The sequence below is a fragment of the Mirounga leonina genome, unplaced genomic scaffold (assembly GCF_011800145.1).
Source record: "Mirounga leonina isolate KUSES-001 unplaced genomic scaffold, KU_Mleo_1.0 Mir_173, whole genome shotgun sequence".
Lineage (NCBI taxonomy): Eukaryota > Metazoa > Chordata > Mammalia > Carnivora > Phocidae > Mirounga > Mirounga leonina.
Genome location: NW_023270447.1, coordinates 53,629,211 through 53,652,532, shown reverse-complemented (window position 1 = coordinate 53,652,532; position 23,322 = coordinate 53,629,211). Strand labels below are relative to the sequence as shown.

General features: G+C 37.6%; 1 protein-coding gene across 3 annotated transcripts in view; it reads right to left on the bottom strand.

Annotated features, from left to right (window-relative positions):
• EPS15 (epidermal growth factor receptor pathway substrate 15) overlaps positions 1–22,393 on the bottom strand; it is a 145,082-nt gene extending 122,689 nt beyond the window's left edge. For 2 of the 3 annotated variants that reach the window (XM_035018587.1, XM_035018586.1), the window contains exon 1: positions 22,272–22,393. In XM_035018587.1, the coding sequence (XP_034874478.1) occupies positions 22,272–22,304 (33 nt within the window). In that variant the 5' untranslated portion in view covers positions 22,305–22,393. The remainder of the gene's footprint in view (positions 1–22,271) is intronic. The other variant, XM_035018585.1, reaches the window with a different exon arrangement.
• Between the last annotated feature and the right edge of the window lie 929 nt (positions 22,394–23,322).

Sequence of the window (23,322 nt, the reverse complement as noted above, 5' to 3'; positions counted from 1 at the left end):
ACTCAACTTTTTGTTTTAAAAACAAAACAATGGGTGATGGGCATTAAGGAGGGCACTTGTTGGGATGAATACTGGGTGTTATATCTAAGTGATGAATTTCTAAATTCTACTCCTGGAACCAATACTATACTATATGTCATCTAACTTGAATTTAAAAAGGGGGGGCACCTGGGTGGCTCAGTCGGTTAAGCGTCCATCCAACTCATGATCTCAGCTCAGGTCTTGACCTCAGGGTTATGAGTTCAAACCCCACGGTGGGCTCCATGCTGGGCGTGGAGCCTATTTAAAATAAACAAACAAGCAAACAAAGCTCTACTCTTTTGAGGTTCTTACCTTTCAACAAAATTACTCTCTCGTCTTCCTTAACATTGGCATCTTTTGGTTTCGGCAACTGACTCACTGTCTTCCTCTCTACTCTGAATCTCATCATCAATGGATTACTTCACCATGGACTTAAACAACCCATCCAACAACCTGGCTTCTTACTTCCTAGACCTCTTAACTCCAGTGGTCACTGTAAAACATGGATTATACATATGGTATGGCCCAGTAACTCTCTTACTCCTATGGTAACATCCTTCCTGGCTCTTCTACCTTTACCTGCACCCGCTCTTCCTCCTAAATTATACTTCGAGCATCTTGTTCTCCAAACATAATGTCTTCTTTCAAGTTATCATCCTCTGCCTCCATAAGACCTCTTATTTTGACTTTGAACCACCAGACCCTCTTTTACTATACTTTCCTTCTTACTCAGTTTAGATACAATGATGTACCATTTCAATAATATTCTTGTCAATAACCTGAATTCTCTTACTCCTCTTGTCTTTTGGTCACACCAATATAGCAAAATCCCAAACCTGGATGAACCCAACTACCCTCTTTTCTTTGAGGCTGCAACTGAGAAAGTCACTCAACAGAAAGACTGGTATTACTATAAATTCATGATCACTACATTAGTTTGCTAGAGCTGCCATAAAAAAGTACCACAAACTAAGTGGCTTAGAATAACAGAAATTTACTGACAATCTCGAGGCCAGAAGTCCAAAATCAAGGTGTTGGCAGGGCCAAGGTCCTTCTGAAGGCACCAGGGAAAGATCTGTTCCTGGCCTCTCTCCTACTTCTGGTAGTTTCTTAGCTTGTGGCAACATAACTCCAATCTTCACATGGCATTCTCCTTGTATGTCTGTGTCCACATTTCTGCTTTTGATGAAGACATCAGTTGTACTGGATTAGTGCCCCACCCTATTCCAGTATGACCTCATCTCAACTAATTACATCTATAATGACTCTATTTCCAAGCAAAGTCACATTTTAGGACTTCAACATATGAATTTGAGTGGGAGAGAGACACAATTCAACCCTTAACAACTGGTAACCTCAATTCTTTCTGGCAAACCTACTCTTCAACCCATTCTCCACAGCAACTATTTCAGGGAGAAATGTGAACTTTGGGTGGACCAATCAGAAAATCTCAGTTCTTTTGTGGGAGCTCTCAGAAAGAGATTCTCTTTTCCATGGTACTAGTAGTTATAAAGTATATAAGCCTGAAGCTTTACAATCATCTTAGTGCTACAACAGAAAGCCTGCCTGAGACTGGAGCCAAGATATGAAAAAAAAACTGAGAAGTAATATCATTGAGACCCTAACACATCTGAAGCCAGCTCTACTCCCAGACCTATCAACTATATAAACATATTCCCTTTCCACTTAAGAACTGGCGTTTCCTATCACTTGCATAAAAAGGTTCTGCTATAGCAATAAAACTAGCTATAAAGTGAATTTTATATACTTCTTGACTGGCTTTCAGAAAAATACAGCTCAAAGAATAAAGCAACAGAAATCTCTGTTATTTCAATTCTTTTCATACTAGAGACCTAATATTTAAAAAAATATCCACACAACCTTACTTTGTTTGTCTCAAGTATAATTTGAAATAAACACCATTTCTTAAATAAACTTCTTAAAGTGAACTAAGAAAACATGCATGTTTGCATGTTTATTAGTTGTTTGTTCATTTCTAAAATAGCAAAGAATTTGGTAAAAAGAAGTTTCATTATGGTGACTTACAAAATGGGAAAGAGGGTAAACCCTCACAGTCGACCACTGACACTCAGTTGGGTGGGATGATTAATAGCTCAGAACTAACAGATTTGATTAGTAAAAGTTGGCCCATAGTTATCAAAGGCAAACAAACATGTTGAAATTTAATAGAGACATATGAAGAGTAGCTCATTCAGTAGATTTGCACAAATAAAACAAAAAAAAAAATTCACAATTAATGGGGAACCAGAGACCCAAAAGAATGGGGTACCAGAGACCCAGCAATGAAATGCTGCTTTTTAAAAAGGCAAGTTAAGGGGCTTCTGGCTGGCTGGCTCAGTAAGAAGAGCATGTGACTCTTGATCTCAGGGCCATGAGTTCCAGCCCCACATTGGGTGTGGAGCCTACTTAAATAAACACATAAATAAAAAAAAAAGGTAAGTTAAGTCATAAAGTAAGAATTTAAATACACATTTTAAAATCATACATACACATACAGTGTATTATAGCTTCATAATAAGTAACGTATATTAAATCCTTATTGAGTATTTCTTATACACCAAGTTCTAGTCTTAAGCACTTTACACATTAAGCCTATTTAACCTGAGAAAGCATCTACTATTATATCCATTACAGATGAGGAAAATGACATTAATAAACTGAGGAACTGAGAGTCATATACCTAGTTAAGTGTTGGAACCAGTATTCAAATCCAAGAAGTCTGATTGTAAGACTTTTTGCTCTTAATCATTCCTTTGCTTCTACCATCAATGCTGTTACTTTCACCATTATCTTACTAGTCTTTATCATCAATGTTGTTATTTTCATCATTATCTTACTAGCATCTTTCATATGCATTGTATCATTTGAACCTCCATAACACTCAGAGAGGTATTACCACATGTTCCAATTCTAAGACACCTTTAGTTGTAAGGGCCACCTATTTAACACAACTTAGTATGAAAATAGAGATAATTTAAAAGAACTTTTTTATTAATCCCAAATTATATACATTTATACATTTATCCACTCTTATTTCTCTAGTATCATAATCAATTAAGTCAAAGCAATGTCTTCTAGTTTTCATTGTACAAGTCTTCTGTCCCCTTGGTGAAATTTATTTCAAAGTATTTACTCTTTTTGATGTTACTACAAATGAAACTGCTTTCTTTTTTTTTTTTCTTAAAGATTTATTTATTTGAGAGAGAAAGAGAGCACACATGGGCGCACATGTGAGTGGGAGGAGGGGCAGAGGGAGAGGAAAAGAATCTCAAGCAGTCTCCCCACTGAGCTCAGAGCCCGACTCAGGGCTCAACCTCAAGACCCATTAGATCATGACCTGAGACGAAACCAAGAATTGACCTCTCAACCGACTGAGCCACCCAGGCACCCCCAAAATTGCCTTTTTTTTTCAAAGATTTGATTTGGGGGCAGGGACTGAGCCCCCCCCATCCGGCTCCCTGTTTCGTGGGGAGCCTGCTTCTCTCTCTCCTCGCTCGTTCTCTCTCGAGCTATCTCTGTCTCTCCCTCTCTCCAATGAATAAATAAGATAAAAACAGATTTTATTTATTTATTGGAGAGAGAGAGAGAGACAGAAATAGCGAGAGAGAACAGGAGCAGGGAGGAGAGGGAGCCCAACTCGGGGCTTGATCCCAGTAACCTGGGATCATGACCTGAGCCGGAGGCAGATGCTTAACCAGCTGAGCCACCAAGGCACCCCAACTTTCTTAATTTCCTTTGCAAACTGTTCATTGCTAGTAAAAATTGCATAAAAATGCAACCTTTTTTGTGTGTGTTGATTCTGTATCCTGCAATTTGCCAAATTTGTTTATTAGCTCTACGACTGTTTTTATGGAATCTTTAGAGTTTTCTACATATAAAAAATCATGTCAAACAGTAGGAAGGGTCCTCAAAAAATTAAAAATAGAACTACCATATGATCCATCAATCCCTCTTCTTCAGTGCTTATCCAAAAGAACTGAAATAGGTTCTCAAAGAGACATGCACTCCCATGTTCACTGCAGCGTTATTCAAAATGGCCAAGAAGTAGAGAGAACCTAACTGTGTATCAACAAATGGATTAAGAAAATGTGGTACACACAGGATTTCATTCATATGTGGAACTTAAGGAACAAAACAAGCAAAGAAAAAAAAGAGACAGAGACAAACCAAGAAACACTTTTTTTTTAAAGATTTTATTTATTTATTTGTCAGAGAGAGAGAGAGAGCACAAGCAGGGGGAGTGGCAAGCAGGGGGAGTGGCAGGCAGAGGGAGAAGCAGGTTCCCCACTGAGCAAGGAGCCCGATGCTGGACTCGATCCCAGGACCCTGGGATCATGACCTGAGCCGAAGGCAGCTGCCGCTTAACCGACTGAACCACCCAGGCATCCCAAGAAACAGGCTCTTAACTATAGAAAACAAACTGATGGTTACCAGAGGGGAGGTGGGTGGGGGATGGGTAAAATAGGCGAAAAGGATTAAGAATACAATTATGATGAGCACTGAGAAAGTACAGAATTGCTGAATCACTATATTGTACACCTGAAACTAATATGACACTGTATGTTAACAAAACTGAAATTAAAATAAAAAACTTAATAAAAAGAAAGAAAATGCAGTACATATATATAATGGAATATTGTTCAGTCATAAAAAAGAAGGAAATCCTGGGCGCCTGGGTGGCTCAGTCGTTAAGCATCTGCCTTCGGCTCAGGTCATGATCCCAGGGTCCTGGGATCAAGCCCCGCATCGGGCTCCCTGCTCCGCAGGAAGCCTGCTTTCCCTCTCCCACTCCCCCTGCTTGTGTTCCCTCTCTCGCTGTGTCTCTCCCTGTCAAATAAAAAAAAAAAAAAATCTTTAAAAAAAAAAAAGAAGGAAATCCTGTATATGCTACAACATGAATGAAACATGAAGACATTCTAAGGGAAATTAATTCAGTCACAGAAGGACAAATACCACATGACTCCACTTATATAAGGTATCTAAAGCAGTGAAACCCATAGAAGTAAGAAGCAGAATGGAAGTTGTCAGGGACTGGGTGAAGAGGAAAATGGGGAGCTGCTATTCAGTGTGAATAGTTTCAGTAATACAACATGAAAAGGTTCCAGAGAGCTGCTGTACAACATTGTGCTTACACAGTTAACAATACTGTACTATTCATTTAAAATTTTGTTAAGGAGGTATATCTCATGTTATGTGTTATTTACCACAATAAATTTTTTTAAAAATCATGTCATTGACAGAGATGATTTTATTTTTTCCAATTTGTATGCTTTTTCTTTTTTTTTTTTCCTTGTCCAATTGAGCTACCTAGAATTTCCATTACTATGTTGAATAGATATGGTAAAAGCAGGCATGTTCATCTTGCTCCTCATAGTAAGAAAAAAGCTTTCAGTCTTTCAACACTTAGTATGATGCTAGCTGTGGGGTTTTATATATGGCTTTTATCATGTTGAGGAAGTTCCCTTCCATTGCTAGTTTATCGAGTATTTTCATCATGAAAGGGTGTTGAAATTTTGTCAAATGCTTTTTTCCTGCATTAATTGAGATGATCATGTGGGGTTTTTTCCCCTTCATTCTATTAATGTGGTATATTATATTGATTCATTTTCATATGAACCATCTTTGCAAGTGCTTCACTGTCTTTTCCTGGGAATAAATCCCTAAGCCAGGAAATAGAACGCATCCTTTTTCAGCCAAATGACTGAACCTTTGACTGGAAAAATATTGTCAACTTACCTATACTATAATGTGAAAAGATCTGTTGCTTTTCAATCCATAGTTTAGTAAAATACTAGCAGGGTGCTACTGTCAGCCACACATATTCCACCAATTTGTCATTTGGCCTACTTAGCACACTCCTCTCTTAAAATTCAAGTGTTGCTCTGGGGGTTGTCTACTGATCACTCATGCAGCCTCTGCAGAGAATTACCTACACCAGAAACTAATTGCTTAACCTCTATCTGGAAAGTACTAGGAATAAGAATTTCTACTGGAATTGGAGGAAGGGATAATTTTGGCGCATGGGTACTGAGGTAATATTCATCCAGTCTCAATTTCAAGTGTTCTGTATAATTATTGGACCATTCATTTCAATTTCTAGTTGAGGAAATACAATAACTCCGGCTGGAGCACTTACACGAACAGTTGACTCGATAAGGTATTGTTGAGGGAAAGCAGCTAGGAAGGTTAGAGATATCCAAAATGATCTATTTTGCTTAAAATTCCTAATTCAGGGTCCATGGACTACTATACAAATACGCTTTATACTATACAGTCTATGTGATTCAGTAGAAAACTCAATGCATTAACATACTAATATCGGTCATTTCCCATTTACACAACTGTTCATCTATCATGAGTCATTGTACTAGGCACTTCTGATAGATGAACAAATAGGACAACTTGTTTGTCCTCCTGTCATTTAGCCTTAAGAGAAAAAAAAGGAGAAAGAGAAAGAAATTATAACACAATGGCTAAATACAAAAATGTATTTAATGCACTAAGCTGACTGCTAGACAAATAAGAAAGTATTCAAATAAACTGTACTTACTATCGTTATTACCAGGCAAAAACAAAGTACAGAGAGAAACATACTGGGGAAATACAAAGTTGAAAATTCATGCATTTAGACATTTGTTGTACATCTATATGCCTAGATACTGGGAATACTAAAAACAGTAACAATCCATTGTGATAAATGCAACAAGAGGGAGCAAACACAGTTGCTATGGAATCAGAGATATCTAAGGGAAGCCAAAGAGGAAAAGTCAATAAAAGTCACGTCTGAATTATTGTATAACTAATAGCAAAAGCTGAGGAAGTCAGTTACAAGTGACACCTAAATTAAATCTTAAAGGAACCAGTCAAGCAACTGTAAAGAGCACTCCTATCTCAAGAACCCTGCACTTGCTGTTTCATCTACCTGGAACATGTTCATACGTACACATATGGTAGGGCACCTGAGTGGCTCAGTCCGCTAAGCAGCTGTTTTCAGCTCTGGGCATGATCTCAGGGTCCTGGGATCGAGCCCCACATGGGGCTCCCTGCTCAGCAGGGAGTCTGCTCTCCCTCTCCCTCTACCCCTCCCCACCGCTAGTGCTCGCTCTTTCTTGCTTCCTCTCTCTCTCAAATAAATAAATGAAATCTTAAAAAAAAAAAAAAAAAGATACTCAATGGCTCACTTATTTCATTCAGATCTCTGATCAAATATAACTTCCTCAGAGGGGCCTTTCTAACCTCCCTATCTAAACTAGCTCCTGATGGCACCCTCTTCTCTTACCTCACTCTTTGTTTTTCCTAGCTCTTATCACAATTGGACATATTTATTATCTATTTGTTTCTGTTGGTCTCCTTCACCAGAAATATTAACCCATGGGGCCAACGACTATAAGTAAGCCATGTGGCTTACTATGTATGTCACAGTACAAACACCAGTGCTTCACACAGAGGAGGTACACAGTATCTGTCAAATGAGTAAAGCAAAGAAGAGGAAGAAAAACTCAGGCACAGCAAGAAAAATGTAAAGAAATTCATGAAAAATGGGCCACGGCTGGGTCCTCTTGACCAATAATAATTGTAAAAGCAGATATTTTTATTTATTAAGGACTTACTTATGGGCCAAGCACTATTCTCAGCACTTTACCTGTATTATCTCATCTAATCTTCACAATCTATAAAGTGGACACTCTTATTCACATTTTACATAAGAAGAATCTGAAACACAAGGAGATTAAATGACTTGCCCAAATTCACATAGCTAGTAAATGGCAGAATGAGAATTTCAAGCCATGCAGTACAATGCCAGAGCTCACTCTTTTAACCACTTGCCCAAAAGCACAGAAAACTGACAACCTCCCTGGGTTGGTCTACATATGCTAAAAAGAAAGAAAGAAAGGGAGAGAGAAAGAAAGAGAAAAATACCTACTCTAAACAGTCTTTGTGAATACCACATGCTTCATATACTTAAAACCCTGCATGTTACTCATTAGTAGCATTAGTAATTTTTTCAAAATATGAACTTTATCATGCAAAAGGTTAAGTAAATCCCCCACCCCCAAGTTTCTGACTCTGATTCAAAGTAGGACTGAGAAAGGTCTAAGAATTTGCATTTCTAAGAAGTTCTCAGTGATGTTGATATACAAGTTCACTCTCAAGAACCCCTGAGCTACATAACCAAAATGTGAATTAAACCCCTTTCAAATAATACTAGGTTTCTTGAACAATCAATTGCTTAACTACGCATCTTCAAGGTACTGTATATAAATGTGCACACTTTCCCCCAAAGATCAGGGACAAAACAAGAATGTCTACTCTCAATACTTGCTATTCAACATTGTCCTGGAGGTCTTAGCCAGGGAAATTAGACAAGAAGAATACATAAAAGGCATAGAGATTGGAAAGGAAGAGGTAAAACTCTCTCTGTTCATAGATGATATGATCTTATATAGTGCATAAAAATTCCTAAGGCATCCACTAAAAAACTATTAGAATAAAGGAGCTCAGTAATGTTGTAGGATACAAGGTAAATATACAAAAATTAACTGAATTTTTGTACACTTACAATGACAATATGAAAATGAAATTAAGAAATCAATTCCATTCAAATAACTAAAGAATAAAAAAGAATACTTAAGAATAAATTTTACAAAAAAGTACCAAACTTGAACAAAATTGAAGATACATTTAATAGAAAAAAATCATATGCTCATGGATTGGAAGACTTAACATTAAGATAACTATATTCCCCAAACTAATTTACAGATTCAATGCAATCTCTATGAGAATTCCAAATGACTTCTTTGTAGAAAATGACAAGCCAATTCTAAAATTCATATGGGATTGCAAGGAATCCAGAGTTTCGAAAAAACAATCCTGAAAAAAAAAAACAAAGTTAGAGAACTAACACTTCCCAATTTCAAAACTTACTACAGAGCAACCATAATCAAGACAGTGTTTTATTACAAAAGGATAAACATATAGATCAACACAAGAGAATTAAGAGTCCAGAAATAATCTCATGCATCTGTGGTCAAATGAATTTTTTTTTTGAGAGAGAGAGCATGTGCACATGGGCATACAGGAATGGGGGGTGGGGGGTGGGAGAGGCTGGCCTGGGGCTGGATCACAGGACCCTGAGATCATGACCTGAGCCAAAATCAAGAGTTGGATGCTTAACTGACTGAGCCACCCACGCGCCCCTGGTCAAATGATTTTTGACAAGATTATTCAGTGTGGAAAGCACAGTCTTTTTGACAAACAGTGCTGTGAGAACTGGAGACCTATATAAAAGAATGAAATTGGACCATTACCTCACACCGTATGTGAAAACTAACTCAAAATGAATCAAAGACCTAAATATAAAAGTTAAAATTATAAAACTCTTAGAAGAAAACAGAGAGATCAATCTTCATGACATGATATTTGCCAAAAAACTCTTGGATAAAATACCAAAAGCACAAGTAACAAAAGAAAAAAAAAAATAGATAAATTGGACTTCACCAAAATTTAAAAGTTTTATGTATCAAAGGATGCTATCAAGAGAGTGGAAAGACAACCCAGAGAATGGGAGAAAATATTTGCAAATCATCTATCTCACAAGCGACGTATACCTCACAAGCGACATATGTATCTAGATATAAAACAAATTCTTACAACTCAATAATAAAAAGACAAATAACCCAATTGAAAAATGGGCAAAGGACATGAATGAACATTACTCTGAAGAAGATATACAAATGACTGAAATAAGCACATGAAAAGATGCTAGAAAACATTTATCATCAGGGAAATGTAAATCAAAACCAAGAGATACTACTTCACAGCCACTAGGATTCTGCCCACAGCCGGAACTGAAGTGGTGGAAAAGTCCTCATCCTCATACACAGCTGGTGGGAATGCAAAATGGTGCAGGTGCTTTAAATAGTCTGACAATTCCTCAAACAATTAAACATAAAGCTACTATATGACCTGATAAATATCCAGCAAAAAATAAAAGCATATATCCACACAAAAACTTGTACATGAATGTCCAGAGCATATTATTTATAATAGCCAAAAGGAGGAAACAACCCAAATGTCCACTGACAGACAAAAAGATAAAGAAAATGTGGTATAACCATAGTATGAAGTATTACTCAGCCATAAAAAGGGAATGAAGTACTGGTACTTGCTACAACTTGGATAAACTTCAGAAACATTATGTTAAGTGAGAGAAACTAGTCACAAGAGTCCACATAGTACACGATTCCATTCACACAAAGTCCAGACTAGGAAAAGTCCAGACAGAAAATAGATTAGTGGTTGTTTAGGGCTGGGGAAAGCATGGAAGAGAAAAGGACGATACCTAAAGGGTACGAGGTTTCTTTCTGAGACAATTAAATGTTCCAAAATTGATTATGGTGATGGTTGCACACACCTATAAACAGACTAAAAATCACTGAATTGTACATTTTAAATGGGTAAACTGTATGATATACAAATTATATGTCACTGTTTGTTTAAAAAATAAATTTTAAAAATTTTAAAGAAAATATGGCAGGAAGCTCAAAGAAAGCTTGTTAACAACTAAACAATTTTTAAACATTTTTATAAATTGAATACCTCTACTACTTTTTAATAGTGTTTGATAGCTCATATTTCTAAATGCAAATATAGGTCAAAAATACCATTAATTTTCACATATGAAATATTTTTAAACTAGTAATAGAAACAAATTCAGTAAATTTACAATTTCAGAGTATGCTCTTCCTTCCACCTAGCCTCATGATGAAAAACTAATTATTACCTAAAAAATAATCAATTTTTAATATTTATTAAACAAGTATAAGTCATGACAATCATACACTTATTTTTAAAATAGAATGTTTTGGGGAAGTTTTCTTTATTAGAGTTGTGTGTGTGTGTGTGTGTGTGTGGTTATAGGAAGATAAGCGTTGTCCACCTTAATCTATGAACACTGATACTGGTAAAATTTCTGTACTAAAATAAAGAACAAAATAGTCATAAAAAGCTGTGAGTGTACAAAGAAAAAAACCCATCAAGCACAGAGAAAAACCAGGACATTTCAAACAAGTCTGGCTCAAAGTACAGTCAATAGAGTTAAGTTTTTGAACTGTTTTAAAGTGCCAGATGGTCCAGAACCCACCCCCAGGTCTTATAAGGCCCTGCATGAAAGTGTGCCAGAATAATAAAAAACAAAAAACATAAAACATGGAACAGAATGTAGAGAACAAAACTAAGAATGAAAGCAACCCAACCTGCAAAGAAGAATGAAAACTATATGCAAACTGAAATCATCCAATCCTCTTCAAGCTACAACTTTCAATGCCAATTTCCCATGCTAAGTGAACTTTACAAACTATAAATGTAGTTTGAAACCAAATTAAATACATTCAACTTAATTCCTTCACGAGCATTTTTGAAATTACTGTTCCTGAGTAAAATACTGCTGCTGTCTGCTTTGCCATTCAAGATCTTATAAACTAAACAAAAATCACTCAAGCTTAACTTCAAAACTGAAAGGTATATACAGAAAAATAATTCAATTATGTAGTAAGTACCATGTAGAACACTACAAAAAAGGATTCAGCAAATGGTATGTCAAAGGTTATTCACAACAGCATTAATTATAATTGATACAAAAATTGCCTGTATACATAGGGCATAAGTAAACTATAAAACATCCAATTAATGAATATATTCTAAAGACATAAAAAAATGCTATGAAGACCACATAGAAAAATACCTATAATATTAAGTTAAAGAAAACAGAATATAAAATTATACATTTATATGAATATATGTATGTGATGTGTGGTTAGAGAGCAAGGTTACAACTACATTGTAAAAAACATGTAAAGGAAAAAAGTAAAAAAAACTAAAATTTAAAGAATGGGGTAGATGGTGATCCATCCTTTTTCTAATTTTCTGCATGTTCTAAGTTTTCTTCAATGAGTGAAGAACTTTGGAAATGAAAATATCTAAAATAGTATTTATATGAGTTCTGCATGTAAGTATCAATAACAACAACAGGACTTCTATTTACTGAATGTTTCCTGTATTTCAACAATATATATATATCATCCATAAGGAAAAGGAAGTTCCAAGAGTTTAGGTAACTTGCCATGGGCACCCACAGAAAGTACAAATGGCAGAGGGAGAATTCAAACCCAAGTTTGTCTTGTACTAAATCCAGTGTTCCCCCCACTATCTAAAACTTCTCGGGGCGCCTGAGTGGCTCAGTCATTAAATGTCTGCCTTCAGCTCAGGTCATGATCCCAGGGTCCTGGGATCAAGCCCTGCGTCAGGCTCTTTGCTCAGTGGGGAATCTGTTCTCCCTCTCCCTGCCGCTTCCCCTGCTTGTGCTCTCTCTCTCTCTCAAATAAATAAAATCTTAAAAAAATAAAAATAAAACTTCTCTGAGTATCCCTGGGATAGAAAACTTGATTCTCTTAATTTTTTTACATAGTATTTAGAGTAGGTCACAGATTCTTTGAAGCCTATCCTTGAAACCCCTCCCTAATGTCCTATGCTCTAGATTAAAAATTCTTGCTTTATTACAGAGAAAAAAAAGCAGAGAATAAATCATAAGAAAATGGCATATCCCCCAATGTGGACCCTATGCACCAAAATACATTTTGACTTGAGTCAAATGTTCTATGGTTTCATGCTGTCAAGTACAATTTAAACTGTCATCTACGGTGTCAAGCAACTCAAAAACTAAACTACCACAAAAAGTTCCATCATAATCACAGAATACTCCATAGCACCCCAGTGTCTTACTTCTATCACCCTTTCTCAAGGCACTTATCATCCCAGAAAGTCAGTGTTTATCTCCTAAAAGACAAAGGAAGGTCAGTGCATGCATGAGTCTAGGCCTCACTCTCCTTGTATGTGTAAGGCCTAACCCAGAGATGACAACACAGGAGGCATTCAGTAAATGGTTTCTGAACTAAAAGAGATCAACCAGCAATAACAGAAGCATCTTTGGTGCACAGAAGTTTCACATTTTTCATATATGCCTAATGATATATCTGTGTTGTAACTACAGAATACAAGATAAAATGAAGTTACCAATAATCCTTGGTATCAATGATCTGTGAAAATTCTAAGTACAACATTTCATAAAAATTAATGGCCCTATAAATAAGTAAAATCCACCGACTATAAACATTTGGCTAGTGCTGGCAGTTGTTGTTGTTGTTGTTGTTGTTGTTGTTGTAGTTGGTATTAGCTGCTACCATTTAAACTGATCTTGGACATTTGTATCCATTATTTCACATAATTTTCATGACAAATCCTGCAAGTTAAGTATATCCCCCATTTTATAGGCTTAAAAAAACAAAAAGAAAAACAGAGGCTAAGAAACTTATTACACAATCAAATAAAGGATTTAACCTAAGACATTCATTGCAAAGCCCAAGATCTCCCACTATTTCACCCTAGCTCTCTACAATGTTCGTATCTGGAGTGTCAGAAATCCTTAAACTTAGTGGTTCTCGGTTTTATTTAATAAAACAGTTTGTTTCTTAGGGAATTTTTTTTTGATACATGGTATCATCGTTAGCATTAAAATACTGAAGGAACTCCAAGTCCAAACTATGATGTCCAAGAGAATATTAGCTTGAAAATAAATATTGGCACGATGTACACAAACCGAGACAGGCTTAGGTTTTCATGAGTAATAAATTCCTAGGTTGCAAAATATAACACTTTCTATCAACCTTCTATCAAGTCTACAAAAACTCTCCACTATCTGGTATAATAATCACTTTCTTTTTTTTTTTTTATAGGAGTTTCATTTTTTTTTTTTTTAAGATTTTATTTATTTGACAGAGAGAGACACAGCAAGAGAGGGAACACAAGCAGGGGGAGTGAGAGGGAGAAGCAGGCTTCCCGCGGAGCAGGGAGCCCGATGTGGGGCTCGATCCCAGGACCCTGGGATCATGACCCAAGCCGAAGGCAGACGCTCAACGACTGAGCCACCCAGGCACCCCTAATAATCACTTTCTAGAGATGTGGTCTATATAATGATGAGTTGATTTTCACATAAAAAGATGTTGCAGCCTAGAACATATGTTCAGTTAACCAAGCATTAGTACATAATTAAATCTGTCAGAGCTATTATTCTGCCCTCAAAAACACATTCATTCAATTTATATGAACTGTTTACACTACCTAGCTCACAATTCTGGCTCTACTATTTAGCAGCAGCTTGACCTTGAACAAATTACTTCACCTCTGAGCTTAAATTTCCTCTTTTTGTGAAACAAAGATAATAAGGATGATCCAGTTATCATACCATTTAAATTGGAAGGATTACTGAAAAATTCATCAGGTTGTAAAAATTATTAAAAACAGTGCCTGACACATAAGTGCTTAATAAGTATTAATTATTGTTATTATCCCAATATTGATCTCTTCTCTCTCTCCCTCCCTCTCTCACACACACAAGCATACACACACACCTCACTCTGAATAATTTGTTCCTTTTACATAACAACGGAGGAACAGAATATCATGTGAATGTTCATTTTCATAGTTGTCTGACTTATTGTCAATGACTGTTTACAGGAAACAGTATAGCAAATGTGTTTAAGAACAGATGTTCCTGGGGGTGCCTGGGTGGCTCAGTCATTAAGCATCTGCCTACAGCTCAGGTCATCATCCCAGGGTCCTGGGATCAAGCCCCGCATCGGGCTCCCTACTCCGCGGGAAGCCTGCTTCTCCCTCTCCCACTCTCCCTGCTTGTGTTCCCTCTCTTGCTGTGTCTCTCTCTGTCAAATAAATAAATAAAATCTCTAAAAAAAAAAAAAAAAAAAAAAGATGTGCCTGGGTTCAAATCTCAAAAAGCTACCACTTACAACACAACCCTAAGTAATGCAGAAGATTAACTGCAACTTTATAAAGACTATGAAGATTAAGTGAAATAATGTACATAAATAACCTGAAAGTATCTATTGCTTATTAGGAGTTTAAGAAACATCAGTCCTCTTCTTTCTCAATAACGGCGTAAGAATGTTTTCCTTCCCATATCTTTGTATTAATACTTAGCCCACTAGATAGAATTGTTCCACAACTAAAGACCGCACTAAGAAAGGCAGAGAAATCACATATAAAATTAAATTCACAATTTGCAGTTTCTTACCATTTAAGTTTTTTAAGTTCAAAATCTATGCACAATTAGCCATTCATGCCTCATGGCAGGTTTAGGAATAAAAATATGAAGATAAACTATTCTCCCAACCCTATCCCAAGAAAGCACATACTTCTTTATCTCCTATATGCCTACTGGATCAGTAAGTTTGAAAAGTATATATATAAACAAGTGATGCTCAACTAGGGGCAATTTTGTCCCCCAGGAAACATCTGGCAATATCTAGAGATATTTCTGATTGTCCCAAATGGGAAGAGTGCTACTAGCATCTCATTATAAGGAACCTGCAAAACATCGCACATGCACAGGACAGCCCTCCTACACCAAAGAATTACCTGGCCCAAAATGTCAATAGTGCCAAAGCTGAAAAACCATGATCTAAAAAATCCAAAGTATTATAATATAGAAGGTTTCCCCAAAAAAAGTATGGTCTTGCCTCATTGTTCTTGGCCAAATTTTTATTTTTATTGAGACATAACAATATACAAGCAGCTTGATTATTCTGGATGAGAGACTCCTGGTACCGTTAAATTCCCATTACAAAATCCCCAATCTAAAGGGGGAAGAAGTGAGGCTTACTTTTCTTTGTATATATGTACCATATAAAAAACAAGTTTTTAAAAGAGCTTCAACCTTAAATTTTTAATTGCACTTTCAATTCATGAAAGCATTATTTATATCACAAAGTTAAGTTTCTTATATCTCACTTCTACCTTACTTTTGAACAAAATATTAAAAAATTCACATTTATGTGATAGGAAATACAGTGCATAAGGCCAACTTTCAACATCACTTTTCTATATCAAGTTGGCAATGAACAAAAGTTTGCTAATATACTGTATTGATGAAGCTATGGAAGAGGAAAAGCACACTCAAACTGGTTTGAGTTGCTGGTACAACCTTTGCAAATGCAAATTAGCAATATGTATCCAAATATCCTTTTGGACCAACAATTATACCTTCCAAAAACTAAAGTACCTACTCAAACCTGTGCATAAAGGTATGTAAAAGATATTCACTGCAGGGGCGCCTGGGTGGCTCAGTGGTTAAGCATCTGCCTTCAGCTCAGGTCATGATCCCAGGGTCCTGGGATCGAGCCCTGCTCAGCCAGGAGCCTGCTTCTCCCTCTCTCACTCCCCCTGCTTGTGTTCCCTCTCTCGCTGTGTCTCTCTCTGTCAAATAAATAAAATCTTAAAAAAAAAAAAAAAGAATATTCACTGCAGCACTGTTAGTAATAGCAAACAATTGGAAGCAACATAAATGTCCATCATTAGGTGGCCAGTTAAATAAATTACACAATATTCATATAAGGAAAGATCCTAAAGTTTTGAAAATAATGAGGGAGATCCATATGTGCTGGTGGAGAACAACCTCCTAGATTAAGTTAAAAAAAATAATAAATAAATAATAAGCCATGAAACAATACGCAGCTTACTCAAAAGAAAAATCATGCATATTTACATATACATCACAGATTATTGCTGGAAATACACAGAACAAAGTGGCAAGAATGACTGCCTCTAGGAAGGAGACTCAGAGCCCAGAGCAGGAAGAAGACTTTCACTGGTATTGTTTGAATTTTTTTTAACGCGGGTTTATGTTTTTATTTACTGACTGTAAAACTTAAGTCGCAAATTCTGAGCCTTAGTATTGTCCAATGTGAAATGATAATAGCCTAGCGTGTTAGTTATTGTGAAAATCAAATGAGAGAATAAAATGCTTTGTAAATTATACAGCAGCACACAAATTTATAAATTAGTCCTCTGACAATTCTCTACACTACACCAATTGTAACGATAGTTATTATTATCATTCTTCTGACCAATTTCTCTAAATGCAAAGGTAGGAATGTTTAAGATGAAATGCGAGTATAAATGCAATCTTAGAATAGATTTTCACTTTATATATAGTCATTCATTTCAATTTAACAGTAAACATTCAAAAAAAAGTTGTCACACAGAAATGCTAAATCAGCAGATTCCAGAAGAAATATGTGCTCACTGTTGAAAAGAAGGTAAATAAAAACTATAACCATGCTATTATAAAATCTTGGTGTTTTTTTTCAGTCTTTTTTTCTGTGCATGCTTAACTGGGTTAGATCATTCTTCTAAATACAATGTCTCCACTTTGCTGTAATACAGCATTCAAATTACAACATTCTTCATATTATTACAAGCTCCTAATAAACATAATTTTTAATGAAGACATAATATTTTATCTTGTTGATGAGAGTTCAACCACTTTAACATGAAATTCCAGTGTATGGGATTACCTAATGAACTCTGCCTGCATTAATTTTTCCTTTAGTTCTACCAATTCTCCAAGTAACTAGATATTTCTCTTTCTCTTTCATTCTCTCTCACTCAACCCATTTTCCTGTTTCTAGTTTCCAGAGTTCCAATATTATTAAGTGCAAAACTCACAAAACAAAGAAGTGTGTAAGTCTGTTTAATTCCTTGAAGAGCAAGTAAAACACCTTAGGTTAAGTCCTTAAATCAGACCATTAGTGAGAGAGGAGATTAGAACTATGATTCGTTACTAAATAAAGATGCTCAATCTTTTTCTACTACATTTTAGTCCATTACCATTCTGTCTGAAAATAGAGTGAAAACAAAGGAATACACTCTTAGGTTACTCCTGGGAGACTCTGTATTGAACAAACCCAACTGTTCCTAATTAATTTTAACTATGACAACTCCTCCCAAATGCTGAACATTCCAAGCCATTTTTGAGAACGGTTGGATATCACTCAAAGAAGTATGGATTTCCTGAGTATACTGGACTATAACTGCAAGCACAAAAGAAAATATCGTTATTGTGCCCTTCCCATAGTAGGAACTCAAACAATACATCATGTTAAATACTCTCTTTCTGCCTCTGAGAACATGTAATTTTTATATCGTGTCCTGATATTTACTGTCATAATTGCTAAATCAGACCACTAAGATGACACATTTATTAACATATCATGTATTTTTTATTTAATGAAATTGAAAATAAACACCACAAACTGTAAAATTACGAGACTTTTTCCTCCAATTTCCAGTTTCTGTAATACAGTTATATCACTCTTGCAATTAAAAAAAAAAAAGCATTAAAAGGAAAAGTATACCTATAGCACTTATTGGTTTAGACCATATACTAAGATTTTTTTTCAATTAAGTCCCATTCTAAGGGCTTTTTTATTATTAAAAAAGAATCCTTGGTAAATTAAACAAGAAAACCTCAACATAAAGCTGAACTGCTGGAATATCATTTAAAATACTCATGTCCTATTTCAATAAAATAAAACTTTTATCATCACCAAGAACACCACTTGTATACCTACAGTTGTACTGTCAACATATCATAAAAGACACTGGATATTCAGAGTCAAAAGACCTGGTTTCCATCCTCAAGAAGTTTACTAATTAGGACAATAGGGCATTTACCAAAAAAGAGCATCAAAAACACAAGGGAGCACTGGACATGCCAAGCATCTTGTACACAGAGAAAGAGAGTGAAATACACAGCTTTGAAATCCTACAGACCTTGGTTCAAATCTCAGATCTACTACTTACTAGCTCATGTAAATTACTTCCCTCATTCTTAAATTAAATGAAGTAAAATTCCTTGCATATTGTAACACTCTTGTGTATATAGTAAACATTCCTTACATATAGTAAAAAAGACTGATAGCAGTAGTATTATTAAGAATACAGGCTTGAAGAGGAAATGGGCAACTGGAAAAGCTTAAAAAGAGAGAAAGTATTAATATCTTTTTTATAATCTATCACCACAAGCAAAAATCACAAGAACTTTCTCATTCAAGTTTTACTTCTCACTGATTAGAAGAAAATAGAATGTCTAGTGAAGACAACTGAAATTAGAAAACACTATGGCTAGGGGAACCTGGGTGGCTCAGTTGGTAAGCATCCAACTGTTGATCTCAGCTTGGGTCTCGATCTCAGGGTGGTTAGTTCAAGCCCCGCACTGGGCTCCACGCTGGGCACGGAACCTACTTAAAATTTTTAAAAAGAAAGAAAGGAAGGAAGGAAGAAACACTAAGACTACACAGCACTAAAGTACCCTGGGAAAGTCCCACTAGAGCTACAAATCATAAAATATAATCTATAAAAAAGAATGTCAGTTGGAAAGGGCCTTAGATCAGCTAATTCAAATTCTCCTACTAGAATGTAAGTTCCATGTTTTGTCTCCAAGAATTGTTATTTATTTTGTTCCTATTACATCCTCAGTCCCTAGCACATAATTCCTAGCACACAGTGAATGCTCAACAAATATTTGTTGAGTGAATATTAAAATTAAGAAAACTCAGGCTTTGGAGATCTAACTCAATGCCATAGAGTTAGCTCTTGGCAGATCTAGGACTAGATCTAAATTTCATAACTCTAGTATTCTATCCTCTCTAGTAGCTAGAATATGATAATTTAAATAATTTATTTTGGTGGCTGGGAGCTGGTGGGTTGGTTGTTATGCAGAGAAAGAGGAAGGAAGGAGTAAATTAAAATATTTTTCACATTTTCCCCCCAAACTGTCAGTTTTGCTTAACTGATAAAGGCAAAAAACTATAAAGACAATCCCAGCATAGTGCCTAGCACATAATATGTACGTAACCAATATTTGTTGAATGAAAGAACCTACTCCAAAGTCATTATTATCTCATGACCAGAGGCAGAAACTAACGCCAGCATCTGTTTAATCTTTTAACTGTCACAGAGCCCTTTAAAATTTTCAGTCATTCATAGGACAGTTTTTAATCACTTTCTTCCAGATGGGCACTGAGGAAGAGAGATGAATTAAATGATGTCCCTGCCCTGGAGGATTTCTCACTTGAGTATGCCTAAGTGTGTATATTTGGGGATGGACGGTGGGGCATGACACAAATAGATCAATAATGAATGTGAAACCAGGTTGCATGTTACCTTCGTTTATTTGCTTCAAGCAGTTAAAAAATAAAAAAAAATACAAATTAGAAAAGTTTTAAAATAAGAGGCACATTAGGGTATATTAACACTTAAAAAGGTTCTTTTTCTGTCCCTTAACATATATCTTATTGCCTCTTAATGTCTTAAAATCAAAATATTCTAAATTGACTTAATTTGAATTATCAATATAAATGAATCATCAACGTATGTTCTCTCATATGTGAGACTCTTAAGGATAATATTCCTGATTCAGTATTTACTCTGTGTACATGTTAGTATTTAAATACACAACCACAAGAACATATTTAAATTATTTAACTGTCTGTAAAACTGACAGAGCCTAAAGAAAATCTCCAGAGATAAATGACAGTAAACAGAAACTAAAAACATTACCCAGGGAGAGAATAAAGTATGCAAACAACTAAGAAACAAATCTATAGAAACTTCAAGAACAAAAACTTCAAGACGGGAAAACTCCTGCCTGAACTGGCCAACACAGCCAGAGAGCAAGAGCCTGCCAACAGGATCTTGTATAATGCAAGTCACTAACTCTAGTTATGAGTCTACTCATAAAAAGTGAACACCCAAAAGTCAATGTTGCCACTCCTCAAATTTAAATCTCAGGAGAACCCTTCCAAAGAGATTCACCACCAAAACTAAACCACTACATTCCAAGGATTCTTCCCTGTTATCTGCTTGTCAAAATAGGATAAGCAACATCAAGAAAACTGGGAAACAAACAAACTTCACTTATGAAACAGAATTCCTGCAAACTGAAGTTAGTTACTTTACCTGAGGCACATGTTTATATGCGACTCCAGGTTCCTAAAGAGAACATTTCTCACTCAGTTTCTCTATTCCAGAGTGCTAGGTGAAATATCCCAAAGCCTTTTGCTCCAACACAGAAAACTCTATGGCCCAAATGTATAAGCACTGACAAATCTAGGCCAAGGAGACCACAAGGTGGCAGGGAGATATAAGGCAGGAAGGAAGGCTGTGATGGGCCCCTGCGGGGAAGTATATGGTCACCAGCTTTGGAGAGAACAAGCTGAGAAGTTTATGGTTGGGGTGAGTTTTGGTCAGAGGAGCAGGAAGGGGCTGACAGGTGCAAGTCCTCATCATCCTGAACATCATGAGAAGATTACAATTGGGTTTCTTTACAGAGAGGGAGAAACGAGGTTCCCAGAGTGAATGATGTTGAAGCACAAGGTTTTCTGGGAAGCACAAGGACTGGTCTCTGAAGGAAACAGAAAGGCAAGAGGAAAGACCCTGAGAACACGTTCCCCCACAATGAGTGATCTCTACAGTCTTCCCAGCGCCAAGATTGGAGGAACCATCACACCTGTTGAAGGATGTTTCCCTGTTATCCGTGTGGGCAGCGATTAAGAGAAAGCCCCCACCCAGTAAGAGTGGAAGCAGAAAGAGACGGAATTAGGGGTCTAACTCAGAAGGAAACCTGATCAGGAGGCGAAGAGGCTGAATTCAGGAAGAGGCTAGCAGGGTAAGTACTTGGGGAGTATTAAGACTTATTTGGAAGAGGGGCTGACTATCGGAAACTGCTGGGGGAAGAGAGGGCTTTCGCTGGACTCCAGGGGGAAAAGGCCGGTTTAGAGAGGAAAGGCTATCTTAAAGGGGGCCTTGGGCGTCTGGGTCGGGAAGGTGACTTTTAACGAAGAGAAGCGCTCTGCATAGCCCAGAGAGCCAGCCTCGTGGGGGGCGAGGGCTGAACTGGGGGTGAGGCTGATCCGCGCGAGCTCAACAGGAGCTCACCTGGAGTACTTCTGGCCTGGAAGGAGGAAACTTCCTCGCTGGGTGAAAGCTGCAAGGAGTGAGAGGCGCCAGGCGACGGCTGAACAGGGCAGGGGGCACAGTCCACTCAGCAGTGGGGCGAAGGGGCCGCGGGACAGGGCGCGGGGGAGGGGGGCGTGGGGCGGGGTCACGGCTGCTGCGACGGAGCTGCGGGCTCGGGATGGCGCCCTCCCTCAGTCACACAGTCTCACACTCACACACATACACACGCTCTCGCTCTCACCATCGGCCACCCCGCCCGCGGCGAGAGAAACTGCCCGGGTCGGTGAACTACAGGACGGTGGGGGAGGGGGCTGGGCCGGGGACACCGGCCCACCGAGCCCGACGGGAGGCGGCGTTACCTGTGTCAGGGAGAGCTGGGCCGCCGCAGCCATGGTGTTTCCATCATGCACGGGAGGGGAAGGAAGGACGGGCGGACTGGGGCTCGGGGCGGGGAGGAGGCGGAGGGAGCGGTCAGAGGCGAGGCCCGGGCAGGCGGGCGGGCGTCTCCCCTAACTTCGACAACTTCCCTCCTCTCGCCCGCCCCACCCCGCCCCGCCCCGCCCCGCCTGGCCCCGCCCGCCTGGCGCCAGCGCGGCGGCACCCAAATCCTGGATCCGGATTTAGCGCTGCCGGACAGGAACCTACCCCACCCCCCCCAGGGCCGCCTGAGAAAACCCGGCGCGGACATGAAAGTAAGGCGGACGGGCTGCGTAGGCGGAGACTACTACAGATTGTGCCGTAAACTTTAAGCAGGTCGCCTACCTACTCTAAGCTTCTGCTTCTGAAAAATGGGGGAAATTCTACCCAAAGAAAGGGTGGAAAGGTTGCTTGTGAAAATTAAATGAGATCATGATAGAAATAACAGTACTTTATTAAAATATGCTAGATTCTGTGCTAGACACTTAATTTTTCAATTGTGTGAATGGAAGGAACTAAGACACAAGTAAGTTGTATAAATGAAGAAACCGAAACACAAACAAGTATTTTACCTAAGATCATACAGCTGATTAGGGAGCCAGGTTAGAATCCAGGTCTCACTCCAAAACCTCTCATTTAACCATCTGCTATTAGAATATGATGTTGAAAAAGAACACTTTTAAGTCATTCCGTCCAAGAGTCAAAATCCAAGTGGGAGGGATGATAAATAATGTCCTTGCCTGCTTGCTGCCTGCCACACTTACATTGTTTAATGAAAGGGCACTGGGACCTGCTCAGGTGCCTACAGCACTCCTAACTCTTCCCATAGTCAACCTGACAAACTTCTCCTAGTTTCTGAAGACACACTCAAGTACTATCCCCTTTGCAAAGCAACTCCTGACCTCCCCAAGTCAGAGTTACACACTCTTCTTTTTGACATTTCTTCTCTACCCTATGAAGTCATTATCACTCTAATGACTTTACATTTGTCTA